At 42.9% G+C, this 18,316-nt stretch overlaps 1 protein-coding gene across 1 annotated transcript in view; it reads right to left on the bottom strand.

The window, feature by feature from the left end:
• LOC136578989 (dynein axonemal heavy chain 5-like) overlaps positions 1-18,316 on the bottom strand; it is a 363,128-nt gene that overhangs the window by 121,767 nt on the left and 223,045 nt on the right. Inside the window, exons 58-59 of the mRNA XM_066579223.1 lie at positions 16,353-16,633; positions 12,279-12,494 (exon numbers count right to left, since the gene is read on the bottom strand). Coding sequence (XP_066435320.1) covers positions 12,279-12,494; positions 16,353-16,633 — 497 coding nt within the window. The remainder of the gene's footprint in view (positions 1-12,278; positions 12,495-16,352; positions 16,634-18,316) is intronic.

Here is an 18,316-nt window from a genome sequence, read left to right on the forward strand (position 1 = left end):
AGGCCCCTTACCGAGATTGCCAAGTTTTAACTTAATGGTCTTGATTTGGGGATGAAAAAGGTCTTTAAAATTAACTCTAATCGCCGCTTGAAGTAAAATTTGAGTGGTTCGGAATAACAGATAGGCAACAAGTCCCAACGGCGACATTTGGACCTTTCTGGGACGATGTGACCGCAAATATCTCTAGTGATGCAAACACAGATTTAATGGTTGTTTTTTCACCTGCTTCTTTAGCTCCCCGATTCCACACTAATCATCTGGAACAGGAACATGACATCATCTGGCACGTGTCATAATGAGTTTGATGACTGGGAGGTCTCTTCCACCATAGAGATCTCTGAAACCATCTGCGACTCCGCTGGTAAGTTTCACAGCCGCTCTACATGTTATGGAGCTGCTTTGGGGTTTACATTAATGACTCTTGTGATACATTGTGTCCTTATCACTGTGTATACTGTTATCTTTAGACCGTGTGAGAGATACCTTAGCACACGAGATGTGCCATGCAGCCTGCTGGCTGATCAACGGAGTCCAACATGACAACCATGGAGACCTGTGGATGTCATACAGCCAAAAATTCACCAGAGTCCATCCAGAGCTGCCGCCAGTCACAAAACATCATAGTTATCGCATTAATTTCACGTTTGAATACAAGTGCGAATGGTGTGAAAAAAGGTAACGGGATATTTTATTTCTATGTAATCGTAAAGAGAGGGGGCTTCAGTGCAAAAAAAAATGTAACCACCCCCATATTAGGCTGCATGTTTGAATAGCAGAGCTGGGGTCATAGGTTCAAATCCGAGCAAGAACAATATCCACCTAGAGTTTGTATGTTGTCCCTTGTGTACCAATAAGTAAATATAGGTTGAGATGGCCCCATGACGATAGCGCCTATTGTAAGTGATGAGTCAATTTTAAGCGCTACGGTATATGTGTGCACTATATAAATCAGTATAATAAATATCAGTAGGAACTAAAAGATTATTCAGAAAAACACATTAACCCTTTGCAATCCAATTTTGGATTCAGGGTTTCCTAGGGGGCTTTCTCTTTGTGCCATTATACAGTGGCGCCATCTGCTGGCTAGAGCCAGTACGGCAGTATGCGACATGCTGGAGAGGCTCCTGACAACAGAGCGGCCAGTAATCTACAGTAAGGATACCCTGTCGGACGTCTTCCGACATCGGAGCTGTACAGCCTCTTTAGACATCAGTGGATTGGAAAGGGTTAATGCAACTTCTATTTGCTTATCAAAACATCTTTTTGAAATAGCTTTATATTGTTAGTAGAGAAAGAACTTAGTTTTATACTATAATTGGTCTTCTTGATCAATACCTGCCTACTAATCATGGTTCTTCTTTGTAGATATGGATCCTTCACTAGCCTAGCTAATACCACAACCTGTTGCCGGCTATGTGATGGTCCACTGGTCAGCCAGTGTGTGGACAGTCCATCCACAAGCCAGCAAGTTCCATCTGGCTGCACCGGAAAACGCAAGCGCCCGGCCTAATGTAAGTATATATGCGGCTCATAGAGCAGAGTGACATCATACACAGAGCAGGTCTGCAGGAGAGGTTTCCAATGACACGTGGTCACCGGGATCATCACCGGCTGCGTCTCCCGGCCCGGCGCTGACCGGCACTGCAGGCTCTCATCATCTTCATAGTTTATCCTAAGATGATCTCTTACAATGTATCCATGTAGTAAATAGGTAGAATGGGAATGTTACATGTGATTTATAATTCATTCTTATTATCGCTCCTCACAGAATACCATCAAGGACACGCCGAGCCTTCTGGGAAGATCCTGCATCCAATCAATGACAGCAAGCAGAGATCTTGTAGAGCAAGAGGAGTTGATATAAAAGGTTTGTTGGGCAATCGAAAAAAAAAAAAGTACATTAATTTGGTAATGAGAATAATATTCAATGGTCCAGTATGTAAACAGCCTCATCCACATGTAATATCACAAGGACTCTAACATGATATCAGTCATCCGTCCCAATCTAGGACCAGATCTGATCTATATTGTGTATTACATATAACCCATACAAGCAGTGACTGGAAGAAGTGCAAACTGGACTCGGTTCTTGGGTGAGCGGGGTATCAGTGGTTGGACCCCCACCAAAAAGTGGGTGCAGACTTAAAAAAAAAAATATGAGACCCCCACCCTCCTCCTGAATACCAATTTGCTTTCTTTTGATTAATGCTATTTGCCTAAAACGTTCATTTTTCCCCTTTTTCTCAGATACAAACACCTAAACATCATCCAGCACTGACATCTACAGGCGCTGCGCTCAGGTCCATCAGCGCCTATCATCATATAAGATCCGCTGGGTTAGATCATCTTCTCCCATCTACTGATATCAATGGTTTCACCCCGTTAATAAGACTTGGAGCTTTCAACAAGGTCCTTGTGATTTCTGATGGGGAGGATTCTACAAGCGAGGAAACATCAAAAGTAAGTAGTAATTAGCGGAGTCTTCCAGCTACACCCCAGACTTCTGGTATTGGCCGCAGTACATTGCTCACTCCTCTCTACTCTCATGTGTTATTACAGGACTTCGGATACAGAAGCGGTTGATGTCTAAGCCGTGACGGTCTTCAGTGCTGAATAGTGACAGTGATGACAACTGCATGATAACAGCAGCACAAAATCTGTCGCCATCTTCCTAATCTGGGAAAAAAAGGCTTCGTAAAGCTTTCCCTTTGCCCAAACTTTCCCAATCTTATGCCATATTTACCAATAAAAAACCTAAAACCTTAAGAGTCTTCTGCCTTCTTTTCCTGCAACAAAGTGATCGCCTCTTCACAAGTCACTGGTCAGACCACAGATAGAGTATAGTGGACAGTTTTGGGCATCGGTACTCAATGAGGACATTTCAGAGCTTAAACGGGTATAAAAGTGGACAACTAAAGTAATAAACAGAATGGACTACAATACCCAGAGAGGTTATAAAAATTGGAATTATTTAGTTTAGATAAAAGACGTCCGAGGAGCGACCTAATAACTATGTATAATATATCAGGGGACAATACAGAGATCTCTCCCATCATCTATTATACCCAGGACTGTAACAAGGGGGCGCTCTAATAACTATATATATTTATATCAGGGGTCAGCACAGAGATCTCTCCCATCATCTATTATACCCAGGACTGTAACAAGGGGGCGCTCTAATAACTATGTATACATATATATCAGGGGACAATACAGAAATCTCTCCCATCATCTATTACACCCAGGACTGTAACAAGGGGGCGCTCTAATAACTATGTATAGATATATCGGGGGTCAGTACAGAGATCTCTCCCATCATCTATTATACCCAGGACTGTAACAAGGGGGCGCTCTAATAACTATGTATAATATATCGAGGAACAATACAGAGATCTCTCCCATCATCTATAATACCTAGGACTGTGACAAAGGAGCATCATATCCAGTGAAAACAGCAGGTGATGTCAGGTGAGACATGCCAGCCTGTGAGGGATGGCCCAGCAGACCTGCAGCAGATGGGTGTGGTGGGATACCCAACCTCAGACCCAAGGGCATGTTGATAACTACTCCAAAAGAGTGCCAGTCTGTCAGAAAGACATCCAAAGTCCTGGGGAACAGGAAGCCGTGCGAGTCATGGAAGGTAGCCAACCAGGATGAAGTGTCATGAGAGTGCCATTGCCATAGCCTAATGCCCACAAGACTGTGATCTTGTGGGCATTAGGCTCTGCTGTCCTGCGTTGAGACTGCAGAGAGCGGGCGATCGGCTCCTTGTTGTTCAGGACAGTTTGCAATATTAGAAAGTTTTATAGTTTAATGCAAAAACTTGTGTTGCTTCCGTCTGGTCTTCCCATCATAATAACCAACATCTTGCATCTTCACTCTACGCTACATTCCATGTACATTCATACATATTACTGCATGTTTACTAGACAACCATGAAGTCATTATATACAACACCAGCACATACACACATCCTAGGGTCCAATGTATATATCCATAGTGCATACATATACAATAGAAAGAATACCACGGGAACACTTAGGAGTTCCAGCCATGACTCCTCACTACACACAAACTCCCAATTGAGGCCCTTGTGGAAGGTAGAAACGGTTTAGAGGGTTGCTTATCTGTTTACAGCTTTGGTAAAGGCCTCAACAGATGTTACCGACTATAAAGCTGAGGATACACATGCGTGGGGTCACTCTATTCATTTCAATGGCAGCGCCAGAGATTGACAAGCACTTGTACTCACCAATCATTAGACAGAACTCTTATGCCTGTTTTGTAACTATCAAGCCATGCATCTGACTGTGCACCTCGTCACATGACCAAGACAAAATTCAGCCCCCTACCAATCTCCTCTGTATATTTATGATGGAAATCATAAGGAATTATATAGTATGGGCTAAAGAGCTGAGCCTGCAATGACCAGGATCAGAAATAGCTCTGATCCTGTATGCTTAAGCAATGTCAAAGTCAATGACGACCACAGCATCTAAGTGGTTAGGCAAAAGGAGGGGGCTCCCTTTGTCACCTGACCAGACCCCCACCAATCACAGGTGGCCTGACATCTTACTGCATCTATTACACCCTGCCAGGAAGAAAACAATGCTTGTCATAACCAACCCTGCTATGAAAAATATGTGAGCAATAAAAAATAAACATGATTTGTATTGATACATCCATAAAAGTGTGAACTATTTAAATATCATATTTATACCGCACGGTGAATATCATTAAAAAAGACAAAAATTTGAGAATTCCTGCTCACTTCGCCTCCCAAAACAGTGCTCACAAAAACATATTTAGTCAAAAATGACAATAAAATCTACAACTTGCCCTGCAAATAACAAGACCTTAAGGCTCTTTTACACGCAACGATTGGCGTTTGAACCAGCGAACGACTCAACAACTTTTTTGCTTTCAAATGATGAGTGTTTACACGTAAAGATAATTGTTTGAAATCCTCGCCATTTCCCTGGTTTCCTGGGTCATTTGGTAGTGCTTATATTTAAAGTGGACATAGATAAGTTTGCTCAGATGGACCTGTACTTATGTAAAGAATCTCTAGGTGGGCGGTCTTTAATTAGTGTGAAGAAAAAGCCTTTGTCTACTGAGGCAGGATGTGGATTGGCTTTTGAATGAGTCATTTTTGCTTAGCTGGGCAAACCATCACTCCTCCCCTCAAGTTGTTTGAAAGACTGAATGACCGACCAACTGCTATTTATCCCTTTCCAATCCACTGTCTGACCTCTGAAGACATTATGATTTAAGGCTGTACAGCTCCGATGTTGGAAGACGTCTGTCGGGGTTCTCTTACTGTATATTGCCAGCCTCTCTGCTATCAGAGCCTATCCAACGTGTCACCTCATGCAGTACTGGCTTTAGCCAGCAGATAGCGCTGTTGTATAATGGCAGAAAAAGAGTAAGCCCCCTAGAAAAACCAGGATACAAATTGGATTGGAAAGGGTTAAACCTAACAACAAGCGAACAAACTGGCGACTATTTTTATGCCGGCTGAAACTCAGCGACCAATAACAAGTAAACAAATAGTGCGCCATGAATTTGTGTTTACACATAACATTTATCGCTCACTTTCGCTCATTTGAACGATTTTTGAACAACTATCATTGCGTGTAAATGGGCCATAACACAGCTGCATCAATGGAAAAATAGAAAAGTGATGGGTTTCCGAATATGGCAGCACAAAGCAATTTCTTTAAACAAGAAAAGGTCTTTTATTTTGCAAAAATAGTAGAAACTTTTCTGAGAGTTGCTAAAAATGTATACTTTCTGTATCGCTATCTGAATGTAGATATGAATAGCTCAAGGATAAAAATGATCAAAATCCACTTTTACTGAAAGCTGATCATTTTAATTTGAAAGTTTCATAACTTATCGAGCCTGGAGTATACAATGTAACATACGCATGGACCGTTTCTAAAGCTGAAAACATAAAGTCATATACTAAAAAGAAAATGTTTTTATCTTTCCCTCTTTCATCTGGAATTGCCCAATTGTGGCAAATTGTCATGGCAATCATGGTATTCCGTTGACACAAATAGTTTTAGAGCCTGTAAATCATTGTATTTGTCCACATGTAATGGAGAAGAGTACAGATTATTCAGCGTTCCGCCTTTGGAATGATGTTTTGTGATTCTTGACAGGGTCCAAGGTTCACGGTGCATATTGCGATTCTGCACAGTATGGAGTGCTACAGATATCATTAGCCATTCCTTTTGTTTTCTGAATGTGAAAAGGACACTTGTACAGGTACAACGGACGTAAAAATGCAGCAGAATTTTTGAACGCGTCTTGTTTGCATAAACTACGTGAAATGGGATTGGTTTTACTCTTGCTTCAGAAAACACTTTCGTCTCGCTGGAAAGACGGCTTTTGGGTCACTAAACCAAAACCCTTATTGCGCTCCTTGTGCAGTAGCCATGAACTCTTACAGGGGATTATAGTTTCCAGTTGTGCTGACCTGGTTGCCCTCGACTCGGTATAATTTTGGTTTTGCCCTCCGCGTGTGTCACACTGTGTAAATGTTTTGACCTTGTTGTCTAGGTTGTTTTTTATGAAATTAACCAACAGTGAGGCTTCATCATCGGAACCCTTTCTGGCCGCTGTTTGGCATATAAAACAAACTTTCCTTCTTTGACAATGAATGAATGTTGAAAGTGCAGCAAGATAACGGTAATACACATAATTTGAAGTAACTTGAAGACAGGAAGATTTTTTTTTTTTAATTTCTTTTTGTTACAGGAGCCAGTGGGGAGAAAAGAGACATACCGTATATACTAGAGTATTAGCCGAGCCAAGTATAAGCCGAGTCAATATGTTTTACCAGAGAAAACTGTTAAAACTTATTGACTGGAGTATAAGCCTAGCTATACTCGACTATATACTAGTTAAAGAAAAAATGCAATACTCACCTCCCAGCCTGCGTCTGTGTCCCCGGCGCGATGGTCTTCCTGGCGCGATAACCTTCCCGGCGGTGGGCAAGCTGCTTTAGACTTCTCCCCGCTGTCATCTCCCTGCTCGGGTTTGAATTCCCCCGCCGTCAGCGCTGTGTAAGTAAGCACTGTGATTGGATTGAGCGCCAGCCAATCAAAGCCGGCGTTCGATAAACCAATCGCAGCCATTCAGTGATGTCATCCACTGAATGGCTGTAAATGATCGAGCGCTGGCTGTGATTGCCTGGCACTTGATCCAATCACAGCGCTTACCGAGGGGGAATTCAAAGTTGAGCAGGGAGATGACTGCGGGGAGAATTCTCAAGCAGCTTGCCGCACCGCCAGGGAGACCATCGCACCGGGGACAGACACCAGCTGGGAGGTGAGTATTGCAGTTTTTTTTTTGTTTTTTTTTAACCTCACTCTAGTATAAGCCGAGGGAGGCTTTTTCAGCTTAAAAAAAATGTGCTGAAAAACTAGGCTTATATACGAGTATATATGGTCATTTTGTTTTTGGCTTGTGAATGTGGGTGCAACATTGCCCTAAGAATACACATGCAGTGAAATGGTGCATCAAAATTGCATACTAGGGGGAAGAGACTTTGTATAACTTCTCGCTTATTGCTATACATAACTGCATAAAGGGCCTATTTACATGGAAATATGATCGCTCAAATGGCAGTTTGAGTGACAGTTTTGAGCGATCACTTTGCATAAACTCCTAAGTAGCTAATTAGCTACCCAAGAGTTTATTAGCATGTAAATGAAGGCGGCCGCTGACACTGATCTGCCAAAATGAAAGCTGAGCTCTGATTGGTTGATATGGGCAACAGACGAATTTTCTTGTAGACAGTTTTGATAAATGGGACCCAGTGGATCAATGCACTAATCACTCAGGTGTCATGGTAGTGGGAGCTGATATGTTTAATAATGAGACTGCGCTCCGATTGGCTTGTGCAGTCATGTGAAATGACCTTGATCGTTCTTGCTGCAAGTGCAGTTGAATCTAATCATTTTTTTGGCATGGCGCTGGAAAAATTATTATCATTTTCTCATTGATCTGGCTTCACCAATATATTCTACAACATGAATCTACGAAATGGGAAATTCTGTTTAAAAACACAAAAAAGTGGACTTTGTTCATTCATTTTCTGAGCCCTTCATATAATATTGTTTTCACTGAAGCAATGTAAAACTATTTCCTTTGTTTCTCACTAACAAAACCTTTTCTGAATTAAAAAATAAATGATAGTTTAATCCGGTAAAAGAGCACCTGGAAATACGAGCTCTACAAACACAAGAGGACCATTTCATAACTGTTGGATGACAACGTGATTAGTAAAGTTGACCTTCAACGCCTTGAGAAACGATTTCCTCCCTGTTGGGCTACAAACACATTTTTGTTCCTAAACACACTTTGGTATGTTATTCAGCATTTCCAATAAACTTATTATCCAATCAATCCTCCCGAAAAGAAGCCCCAGGCACCAAGCTGATCCATACAGTAAGTAAGGTGTGGAAAGGTCCCCCTCTTCCTAAGTGTGGAGTCGTTATAAATGATTGCTTTAAAGTTGGAAATGTTACATGCTGGCCAGCCTTAACCTTTCTTTAGTCCAGCAAAATAGTTTTGTTCATGATCTTATTGTGGTGTTATGTTATGATGCTGATGTTATGTGATGGTGTCTATCCTTAGTAGTCTTCAGTGGTGATGGGCAAGTTTGGCCCTGGACGGCATTTGCTGAGAAGTGACCTATGTATTTAGGGCTTTGCCTAAGAAACCCATTTCAAGTGTAACCAATGAGTATATTACGCCTGAGCGTCACGTGGGTGGAGAATGAAAGTCCATAAAAGCAAATGAAGCGATGATTTCAAAAGTGACTTAAATCCAACAAATACCATTTTCCACAAGACAGGATGTGACTTTTGACACTTTGGAATAAAATGTGATCATTGTAGTGAATGTTTTGTAGGTACTTTATTGATTTGAACTGTAACACACTGCTAATGATACATTAGGCATCATAAAAAGTGTGAAACTACACTTGCCTCAGTTTCTTCAGAAAATGGATATAGGTCGCTTTGGAAATGACCTCTTCATTTGCCTTTGGCGCCAGGCACTATTGGTCGTATAACGGTTGTTAAGAAGGTCATCTTCAATAACCAAGTGTAAAGAGTTGGCTGATAAAATAAGAAATTTGGTAAGGGGCGCTGTGTGATCTAGGAGACCAAGGCTAACTTGGTCTGTGACTATGGCCACAAGGCATAACTAAGGACTTTTGCCAAGGCATTGTGACGTAGCAGTAGGCCAAGAGTCGTGTGAAGAGTAGTGTGGTCAGTGGAGAGAGAAGTCCCTCCATGAGAAGACAGTCAGAGGTCCAAGAAAGCGATGTACCATCCCCATCCAAGAGCCATCTGTGTGCATCTCTGACAAGTCACGGACAGAGACTGTGTCAAAGCCACTTCAAGGGAAAATCCACCACATCCAACCACTGTAAATATTTCTTTGTAAGAGACTGTAACTAAGACTTGTGCACATTGTAGAATCAGCAATTGTGTTGGGTCTTTGTGAATAACCACCTTGCTTAACCCCTTCATGTCACACATACAGCTAAATACATCCTAACTGCGCATACCCAACCCAGTTATGACATCTATACACCACATATGCTGTATATAGAGTGGGCCTGGGGTCTGAGTTGGCTCCATATACCACGGAACACCAGCCTGCAACAGCCATGATCAGAGATAATTCAACATATCTTGCAGAGATAATTCTGACAGCAGCATTTAAATGACCAGAAAAGTCCTTCCACAATAAGATTGCAGGGGTGCCATATGGGTGATCATTTGCCTATTACAGACGTGTCTGTGACATGTCTTTTATAGGCAGCCTCCTAAAATACAGCATAATGCAATACCATAGTATTGTACTATACTGTTTAAGTGATAAAACGATCACAAGTTCACACCCTGCATCGTCCATTATAATAGTTTGGTGCCTAATACTGTATACTGCAAAAATTATCATTCCCTGTCTATGATGTTGGTGGGGAATGATTTTTTTTTTTTACTTTGAAAATGTATTTCTACTTTACTTTATCCATTCATGCTGTAGAATGGAATTGAAAATTTAGCCAATGCAGACCTTTTACAACATTTGAAATAATATGTTCTATTAAAGCTTGTCTCTATGGTGGGTTTTGATATAATGCTACATGGGCTGCAAAAAAAAAGGCCATTGATTTTGTAATTTAGAAATCCAATTTTAGATTCAGAGTTTCCTAAAAGGCTTTCTCTTTCTGCCATTATACAATGGTGCCATCTGCTGGCTAAAGCCAGTGTGTGTGCGCGCCAGAGAGGCTTCGACAGCGGAGTGGCTGGCAATAGAGGGTAAGAATACCCTGTCAGACGCCTTCTGACATTGGAGCTGTACAAGCTTCAATCAGAATGTAGGAAAACGTCAGACAGTGGATTGGAAAGGGTTAAGAATTGATTGAATCTTTATTAGAACTGATGGGCATCTAAGAGATGTGGGGCTTGATCCTGGTTTGTATCCTGCATTCTTGTAGCTCTTAGGGCTCATGTCCACGGGCAAAATGTGATTTAAAATCCGCAGCGGATCTCCCGCGCGCGGATCCGCGCCCCATAGGGATGCATTGACCACCCGCGGGTAGATAAATACCCGCGGATCGTCAATAAAAGGCATTTTAAAAAAAATGGAGCATGAAAAAATCTGGACCATGCTCCATTTTCATGCGGGTCTCCCGCGGGGACGGCTCCCGCGGGCTTCTATTGAAGCCTATGGAAGCCGTCCGGATCCGTGGGAGACCTAAAATAGGAATTAAAAGCATTTACTCACCCGCAGCGGGCCGCGAAGCTCTGCTCTTCCTCACGGCCGCATCTCCCTTGCTTCGGCTCGGCGGATGTGCCCGGCGCATGCGCGTGCCGCCGGCGTCAGGAATTTATCCGTCGGCCGAAAATGAAGATCCGGCCGTGAGGAACAGCTGACCTTCGCCGCCCGCTACGGATAGGTAAATGCTTTTAAATTTCTATGTCCGCGGGGCAGGAGGGACCCGCTGCAGATTCTACATGTAGAATCTGCAGCGGATCTGATTTTCCCCGTGGACATGAGGCCTTATATTTATATGTATATATATGTTATATATTTATAAGATAATTGTCATACATTAGTCTGTATCGGTGTTTCATTACTTCCTTTGTTTAGTACAGGGGAGTGACTGTCAGTGCATCAATAATTGCTGCGGGTATTGTATCCATGGGACATCCTCAAATCATGACCCGCTTGGGTTATTTGAGACTGGATGTGAAAACACTATTAGTACAATAAATTACATTTCAGATATATCTACCTACATTATTTCAGAACTACAGTAATTAGCTAAAAAAATTTTTTAAGGAACTGATCATATTGCAATTTCTAAATTTTATACCACAACAACTTTTAAACAAGGTTCTTAAAGGGGTTTTCCTACCAAATTAAGAGGGCTCTTTTCCACGAGCGCATATCGGCGCTGATATGCGCTGTGATCTGATGCATTGGATTCCCCCCTGCTGCTCCATCAACCAGCCTGCGCTGCTAGCTCCTGTGCAGGAGCACTGGAGTGCGAAGACACAGGGATGAGTAGAGTATCAGGTATCGGTTGCCCAACAGTCGTCACAAGGTGTAAATGGACCTTTAGGCTCAGAAAACCCCTTTAATGCAATTAGTAGTAAACCAAAACAGAATCCTAGTTGTGGCCTCGGTTCCATTAGTTCTTAGGAGTAATTGAATCTTTGCACCAAGATCAGCAGGATACAGAGGATACAGAGGATAAACAAAAACTAGAGCAAATAAACAAAAATAAGAGTCCTCCCCTCCCCCAAAATAAATAAAAATCAGAAGTAATCCAAACGCTAATTGTTCCTGCAATCATTTTCCTGCATTACATTAAAACAACTACAAGGTTTCGTGGCAGACGAGCAAAAAGATTTCAGGAAAAGTTGTAGCCTCTGTAATTATCCGGAATACTTAAATTAATGCAGAAATGCCTCCAAATTGATGCCTTTAGAAATGTGGGGCAGAAAATAAGCCGCGCTCCATCCCATGAAAAGTGTCAATTATATAATGCAAAGCACAATTTAGGAAGCCCTGATCCCACGAGCCCTGACACACACATATGGACTTCTATACCGGATTTTCATATTGGAATCAACTATAATGTTCACAACTACAGGAACAAGTCTACAAGTTCCCGATCCTTTTCTTGTCGCAGTCAATCAATATCATAATGTTGGTTTAAAAGGAAACATTCATTTACAAACCTTTCGAAACTCTAGTAGTGAGTTCAGAAACCCGGAATTATTCATCAGCTTCAGGGCCTCCCCCCAGGAGGGCTTCACAGACGGGCGCTCTGGGTCCGCCATTACTGGATCAATCCTTCTTTGGAATAGCAGTAAGACGCAGTCCATGATCCTCATAATTAAATGGGGAGGTCTTCCCAGTTTGCGAACCGTTGAGATGTCAGCAGGCTTGATAGTCTGGAAGACATTATGAGGGTTAATTTTCCTTTAACAGTTCCTGTTAGAATGATGAAGCCAGTTACACTGATGTAAGCAGTCAGACTCTTGTCTTTGATCAAGGTGTGTGTTGCCCTTTAAATGCATCATCGGGTTGAACGGTGTTCTGATACAGTGTCGTATGGCCAACCTATAACCATAGTGGTATTCAGTGCTGCACAAATAGAGAGCAGTAAAGGGCCACTTGGTGATTTTTTTCCGTCATGATGTAGCCATCGCCCCCTAGTATTTATGGTGGGCTAGTGTTACCTTGGTTAGTTATTCCTTTCTGTCTGAAACTCCCCAGCCCCTCTCTGCTCAGATGGTCATGTGATCTCGGTTCTGACCAGCTCAGATTTCCTTAGGTTTAGGTGTTCAGTTTCTAGTCAGTTTCTTGGTCTGCGTGCTATCTGAACCAAATTGCACCCAAGAATCTCGGGTGCAACTTTTTACACGTCTGTCTGCATGTACCCTTGTCTTGTACAATTTAACAAATGGTTTAACACTTAATGAAATGCACAAATAGAAAAGAAACACAGTAAAACTTAAGGCCGTTTTACACACAAGGATTATCACTCAAAAGATGGCTTTTGAGCTATAATCGTTACGTGTAAATGTGTGCCCATCATGCACTTATCATGCACTTTTCGTCCATCGCTGACTTCAGCATAGCTTAAAAACCATCATCCCTGATAAGAAGGACCACATGCTGAGTTCCCCGCGGGCAGCGCTGATAACATTTTTTCATCTGCTTTCCCGCTGGATTACAATAACAATGTATTTAGAGAACAGACCACCCGCAGTTCTCTAAATACATACAAATGAAGCTAGTTAGCTACTAATGGGTAGGATTGTAGAGTGTCTCCCATTGAAAAACAATGGGCGATGTGAGGGCACGCCCAAAGTTAGGACATGCCATGCCGCAATGCAGGAAAACAATTGCTCATGTGTATGGGGTTCATATTTGTGCTTTTCGCAACGCACAAATCTCGCACAATTTTCTCAGCCGTGTGAAAACGGCTTAAAGGGGTTGTCCCGCGGCAGCAAGTGGGTCTATACACTTCTGTATGGCCATATTAATGCACTTTGTAATATACATTGTGCATTAATTATGAGCCATACAGAAGTTATAAAAAGTTTTATACTTACCTGCTCCGTTGCTGGCGTCCTCGTCTCCATGGTGCCGACTAATTTTCGCCCTCCGATGGCCAAATTAGCCGCGCTTGCGCAGTCCGGGTCTTCTGCAGTCTTCTATGGAGCCGCTCGTGCAGAATGCAGGCTCCGTGTAGCTCCGCCCCGTCACGTGCCGATTCCAGCCAATCAGGAGGCTGGAATCGGCAATGGACCGCACAGAGGAGCTGCGGTCCACGGAGACAGAGGATCCCGGCGGCCATCTTCAGCGGTAAGTATTGAAGTCACCGGAGCGCGGGGATTAAGGTAAGCGCTCCGGTAAGCTTTCTTTACCTCCCTGCATCGGGGTTGTCTCGCGCCGACCGGGGGGGGGGGGGGGGGTTGAAAAAAAAAAAAACCCGTTTCGGCGCGGGACAACCCCTTTAAGGGACAAAGTAAGACAATTCTACACTTCTTAGTAAACATTGTGATATTTGTAGCAGAAGTGCATGAGTTCTGCTCTTCAGTAAACTATTATTCACCTGTTAGATACCTGATCAGTGTCAGTTGAATACCTGAGGAGCAAAAGACCCGTCCAAGCACTATAGCATTCTGCTATGCACTGATATACAATGGGTATGTGAGCAGAAATTAAATACATGTACATCAGATAACTGTATGATATACTAATCCATAATTATATAAATATAAACAATAACAAGTGGACAACCCCTTTAAAGCCCCTATTCACATTAGACAAAAGTCCCAATTTGCTGATTATGGTGAGACCGGATAACTGTCAGATGTGTAGGGAGGCCTCCTGACTTTCCCTACGACAGATGAATTTGTGGGAAAAGATGGATCGGGCACATTTCAATACCTGATCCTTTTGTTCCCTCAGGAGATAAGCCGGTGGCAGCTTTCTCCTCTCTGCCTATTGAACATACATGAACACTCACGAAACTGAGCCTTTGTATGTATGGCAAATGATTGAGAAATAGCTGTCAGAGAGACAGGAGAGAAAAAAAGGGAGAGCAGCATCCTTAAAGGAGATGTCCCGAGGCAGCAAGTGGGTCTATACACTTCTGTATGGCCATAATAATGCACTTTGTAATGTACATTGTGCATTAATTATGAGCCATACAGAAGTTATAAAAAGTTTTATACTTACCTGCTCCGTTGCTGGCGTCCTCGTCTCCATGGTGCCGACTAATTTTCGCCCTCCGATGGCCAAATTAGCCGCGCTTGCGCAGTCCGGGTCTTCTCCTCTTCTCTATGGGGCTCCGTGTAGCTCCGCCCCGTCACGTGCCGATTCCAGCCAATCAGGAGGCTGGAATCGGCAATGGACCGCACAGAAGCCCTGCGGTCCATGAAGACAGAGGATCCCGGCGGCCATCTTCAGCAGGTGAGTATGAAGACGCCGGACCGCCGGGATTCAGGTAAGCGCTGTGCGGGTGGTTTTTTTAACCCCTGCATCGGGGTTGTCTCGCGCCGAACGGGGGGGGGGGTTTAAAAAAAAAAAAACCCGTTTCGGCGCGGGACATCTCCTTTAAGGCTAATAAAGTGGAGCATTAAGGGGTCAAAAACAGAGCAGAGAGATGGCTGATTAGACAAGAGCAAACCAAGTGTTCCAGGTGTTTAAAGATGAGAAGGACACTAGAAATGGGTCTGTACTAGCGTAGTACCCCAGAGTCGGGGTCCCACAGCAGTAGTATTGCTACATCATGTAAAGTGTGTATATATTTCTACGGGTGCAAAATTATGTGTAATTATGTGTGTATATGACTTTAAGTGGTCAATAAGATGTTAATGTTTAGTGTTCCTACCATCTAGCACTGTATGACTATGCAGAATGCACCCTAACCTGTCACACCTGTCAGTCACGCTTAGCTAGTCCACGGATTAGCTAGTTAGCTTTCCCTTAACTCAGGATTGGTTGGACAGGATAGTATAAAAGGCAGAGAGTAGGTGGGGTTAGCCAGTCTAGTCCTGAAGCCTAATCATGGAGGGAGTCTAGTACTGGAGTCCATGGAGAGAAGACAGCCAGAGATAGAGACTGGGGAGTTCAAGGAGAACGTCTTTAACAAAGTCTACAATAGGGAGTGCGATGGGGAGCTCGAAAATCTAAATGTGAGTACCTAAAACAAAGGAGGGAGGGAGGGAGAGAGGGAGACAGGGAGGGAGAGAGGGAGAGAAGAAAGGAGATCAAGTCAGCAAGTCATCTTTAAGGTAACAGTCAAAGCCAGAGAGGAAAAAGCTGGAAGTTAATGTTATTCCCCTGAGAGGAACAAGGTTCAATAGTAGTCAGTCTAGAAGTGTGTGCTAAACTCATCAACGACTGCAAGTGTAATTTCAATTCACCATCTACCTCGATTGAATGCAATGTAATTGAGAAGTCAAGTACCCTCTTTCCCTGCAATAAAGAGTTAAATTGTTTTCGCCATCCGAAAGTCTACTGCTTGGAGTGCTTCTGCACTGAGGTACCACACCACACTACAGGAGTAAGGACTACTACCCCCATTTTTGTTAAGTTTTCCACTTTTTATATTTATTTATTATTTTTGTCCATAATGGGTGACTAGTGACAGCCGGGAAGAGAAACCAAATGAGGTGTGAGGGAGTAGGTCAAAAAGAAGGAGGAGACTTAGGGCTCACTCACATGGGCATATGGGGGTTGTGGATTTTGCACGTGTATAATACGCAGTTCTAAAAGCCCATTGAAGTGGTTACCTGCAGCGCTGCTTCAGCTTCCTCCAGGGCCGGCCTGGCCACTTCCAGCTTCTCTTCCGCCGATGCTTTGGCTACTGCAATCTCATCGACAATTGCCTGCGCTTTGTCTTTCACCTTTTGCACCTGCATTTTTACTTTTTCAGCAGCTTGCGCTTTCAGTGTCACTTCTTGCAGAACCTCATCTGCCTTCTTAGATGCAACCGCAAGGTCTTTCTCTTTAACTGCAAGCTCTTTTGACAACTGATTGACAGACACTTCAGCTTCCATCAATTTTGCAAGACCTGAGAAGTATAACGTGGGATTAAAAATACAGAACCTAATATGTACAGAACAAAAACATCTATCTCGTTGCTCTGCCGGTAGCCTGTTATCGAGCGAGAGGAGCTGTGTGTCGTGATTTATTCAGTTACTTCCCTGCTCAGTCGAGGTCTATGGGACCGGAACGCAGTCTTAGTCAATGAGTGACAGCTCATACATGCACCTTCATGCAGTGAACGCTGTCAATCACTGTACTGTCTTCCAGACTCATAGGCCCATATTGAGGAAGAAATTCATTCAATAAATGACAGTAATACTAAATCTCACAAAACTACATATGAATCATCTCGGACCGGATGCAGATAAGACAGTATTGGGGGAATTCATGAACCTAGTTGCATCAGGTCACATTTTTGGGGCAAGTACCAGCCTCGACACTTGTTAAAACTTAGCGTCACGAGGTCCGGCCACTCATAAACTGTCCAAAAGGTGAGTGATCAGCAGCACTAACCTTTTCAAACTGCTAAGCAGCGAGGCAGTCATGCAAAGTCCCAGGGATGATGAACTAACAAACCCAGCACAATCCAATAGATAAAGATGAGGGCAGCAGTCAATAGGTGCAGTATAAATTCCAATTCTTTATTCCTCTGCGATACAATGAATGCCCACTGTTCGACCCAGTGGGGGTCTCTGTCAAGTTTGATAAAGACCCCCACTGGGTCGAAACGTTGAGCATTCATTGTGACGCAAAGGAATAAAGAATTGGATTTTATACTGCACCGACTGACTGTTGCCCGCATCTTTATCTATTTGAGGTGTGGCCACTCACCACCTATCTGATTTACTATACTTTATGCCAAGGCTAAAATCGAAAAAATACCCAGCGCTTCCGAGGATGGACCACAGAGTTCTTCTTTCATATATCACATGAACTCCTTTTATTCAATATGCAACGCGTTTCGGCTATTAGAGCCTTTGTCAAGCATAATATATTACATAATATATTATGCTTGACAAAGGCTCCAAGAGCTGAAACGCGTTGCATATTGAATAAAAGGAGTTCATATGATATATGAAAGAAGAACTCTGTGGTCCATCCTCAGAAGCGCTGGGTATTTTTTCGATTTTCATCTTAGTCATTTGTAATTGGGTCCCCTATTATATTGGAGGATTCAAGTATCCCGAGCAGCTCTCCTGATTCGAAGGATTTGGAAAAAAGGATCGTGGAGGAATATTGGTTTAATACTACAGGCTTGTCGGGACATGGAGGTACTAGTGGGGTATCCTCATATGGAACCCTACTAAGTACCGGGTAAGTACTGCCATTTTTTCCACTACTTCTTATTTTTTAAATACTGTTTGGAGCGCTAACCTGACCCTTGTTTTATCCATAATATATGCCAGAAACTGGTCTAGATGTCAAGTTTAAGGTACGTGCGCCCTATAGATGTGACAAATACTCCACGTCAGTACTAATTTTACGTAGACCTATGTATAAAATGCTGGTCTACATAAATATGCACCTCCGTTTAGTGTTACAGATTTGCTTTAATTCAGAATGCAAAGCTGCCATGTAAGGGCTTTTTTCCTATTTTCTCACAAAAGCAATATTAGAAGCGCGGCCTTCCATATATTCGCACAATATAGCTAGTCCGTACAGCATTGACATTGCGAATGCTAAAAGCCGAAAGATTCAAACCCAAAGT

This window comes from Eleutherodactylus coqui, chromosome 9 (genome assembly GCF_035609145.1).
Source record: "Eleutherodactylus coqui strain aEleCoq1 chromosome 9, aEleCoq1.hap1, whole genome shotgun sequence".
NCBI lineage: Eukaryota > Metazoa > Chordata > Amphibia > Anura > Eleutherodactylidae > Eleutherodactylus > Eleutherodactylus coqui.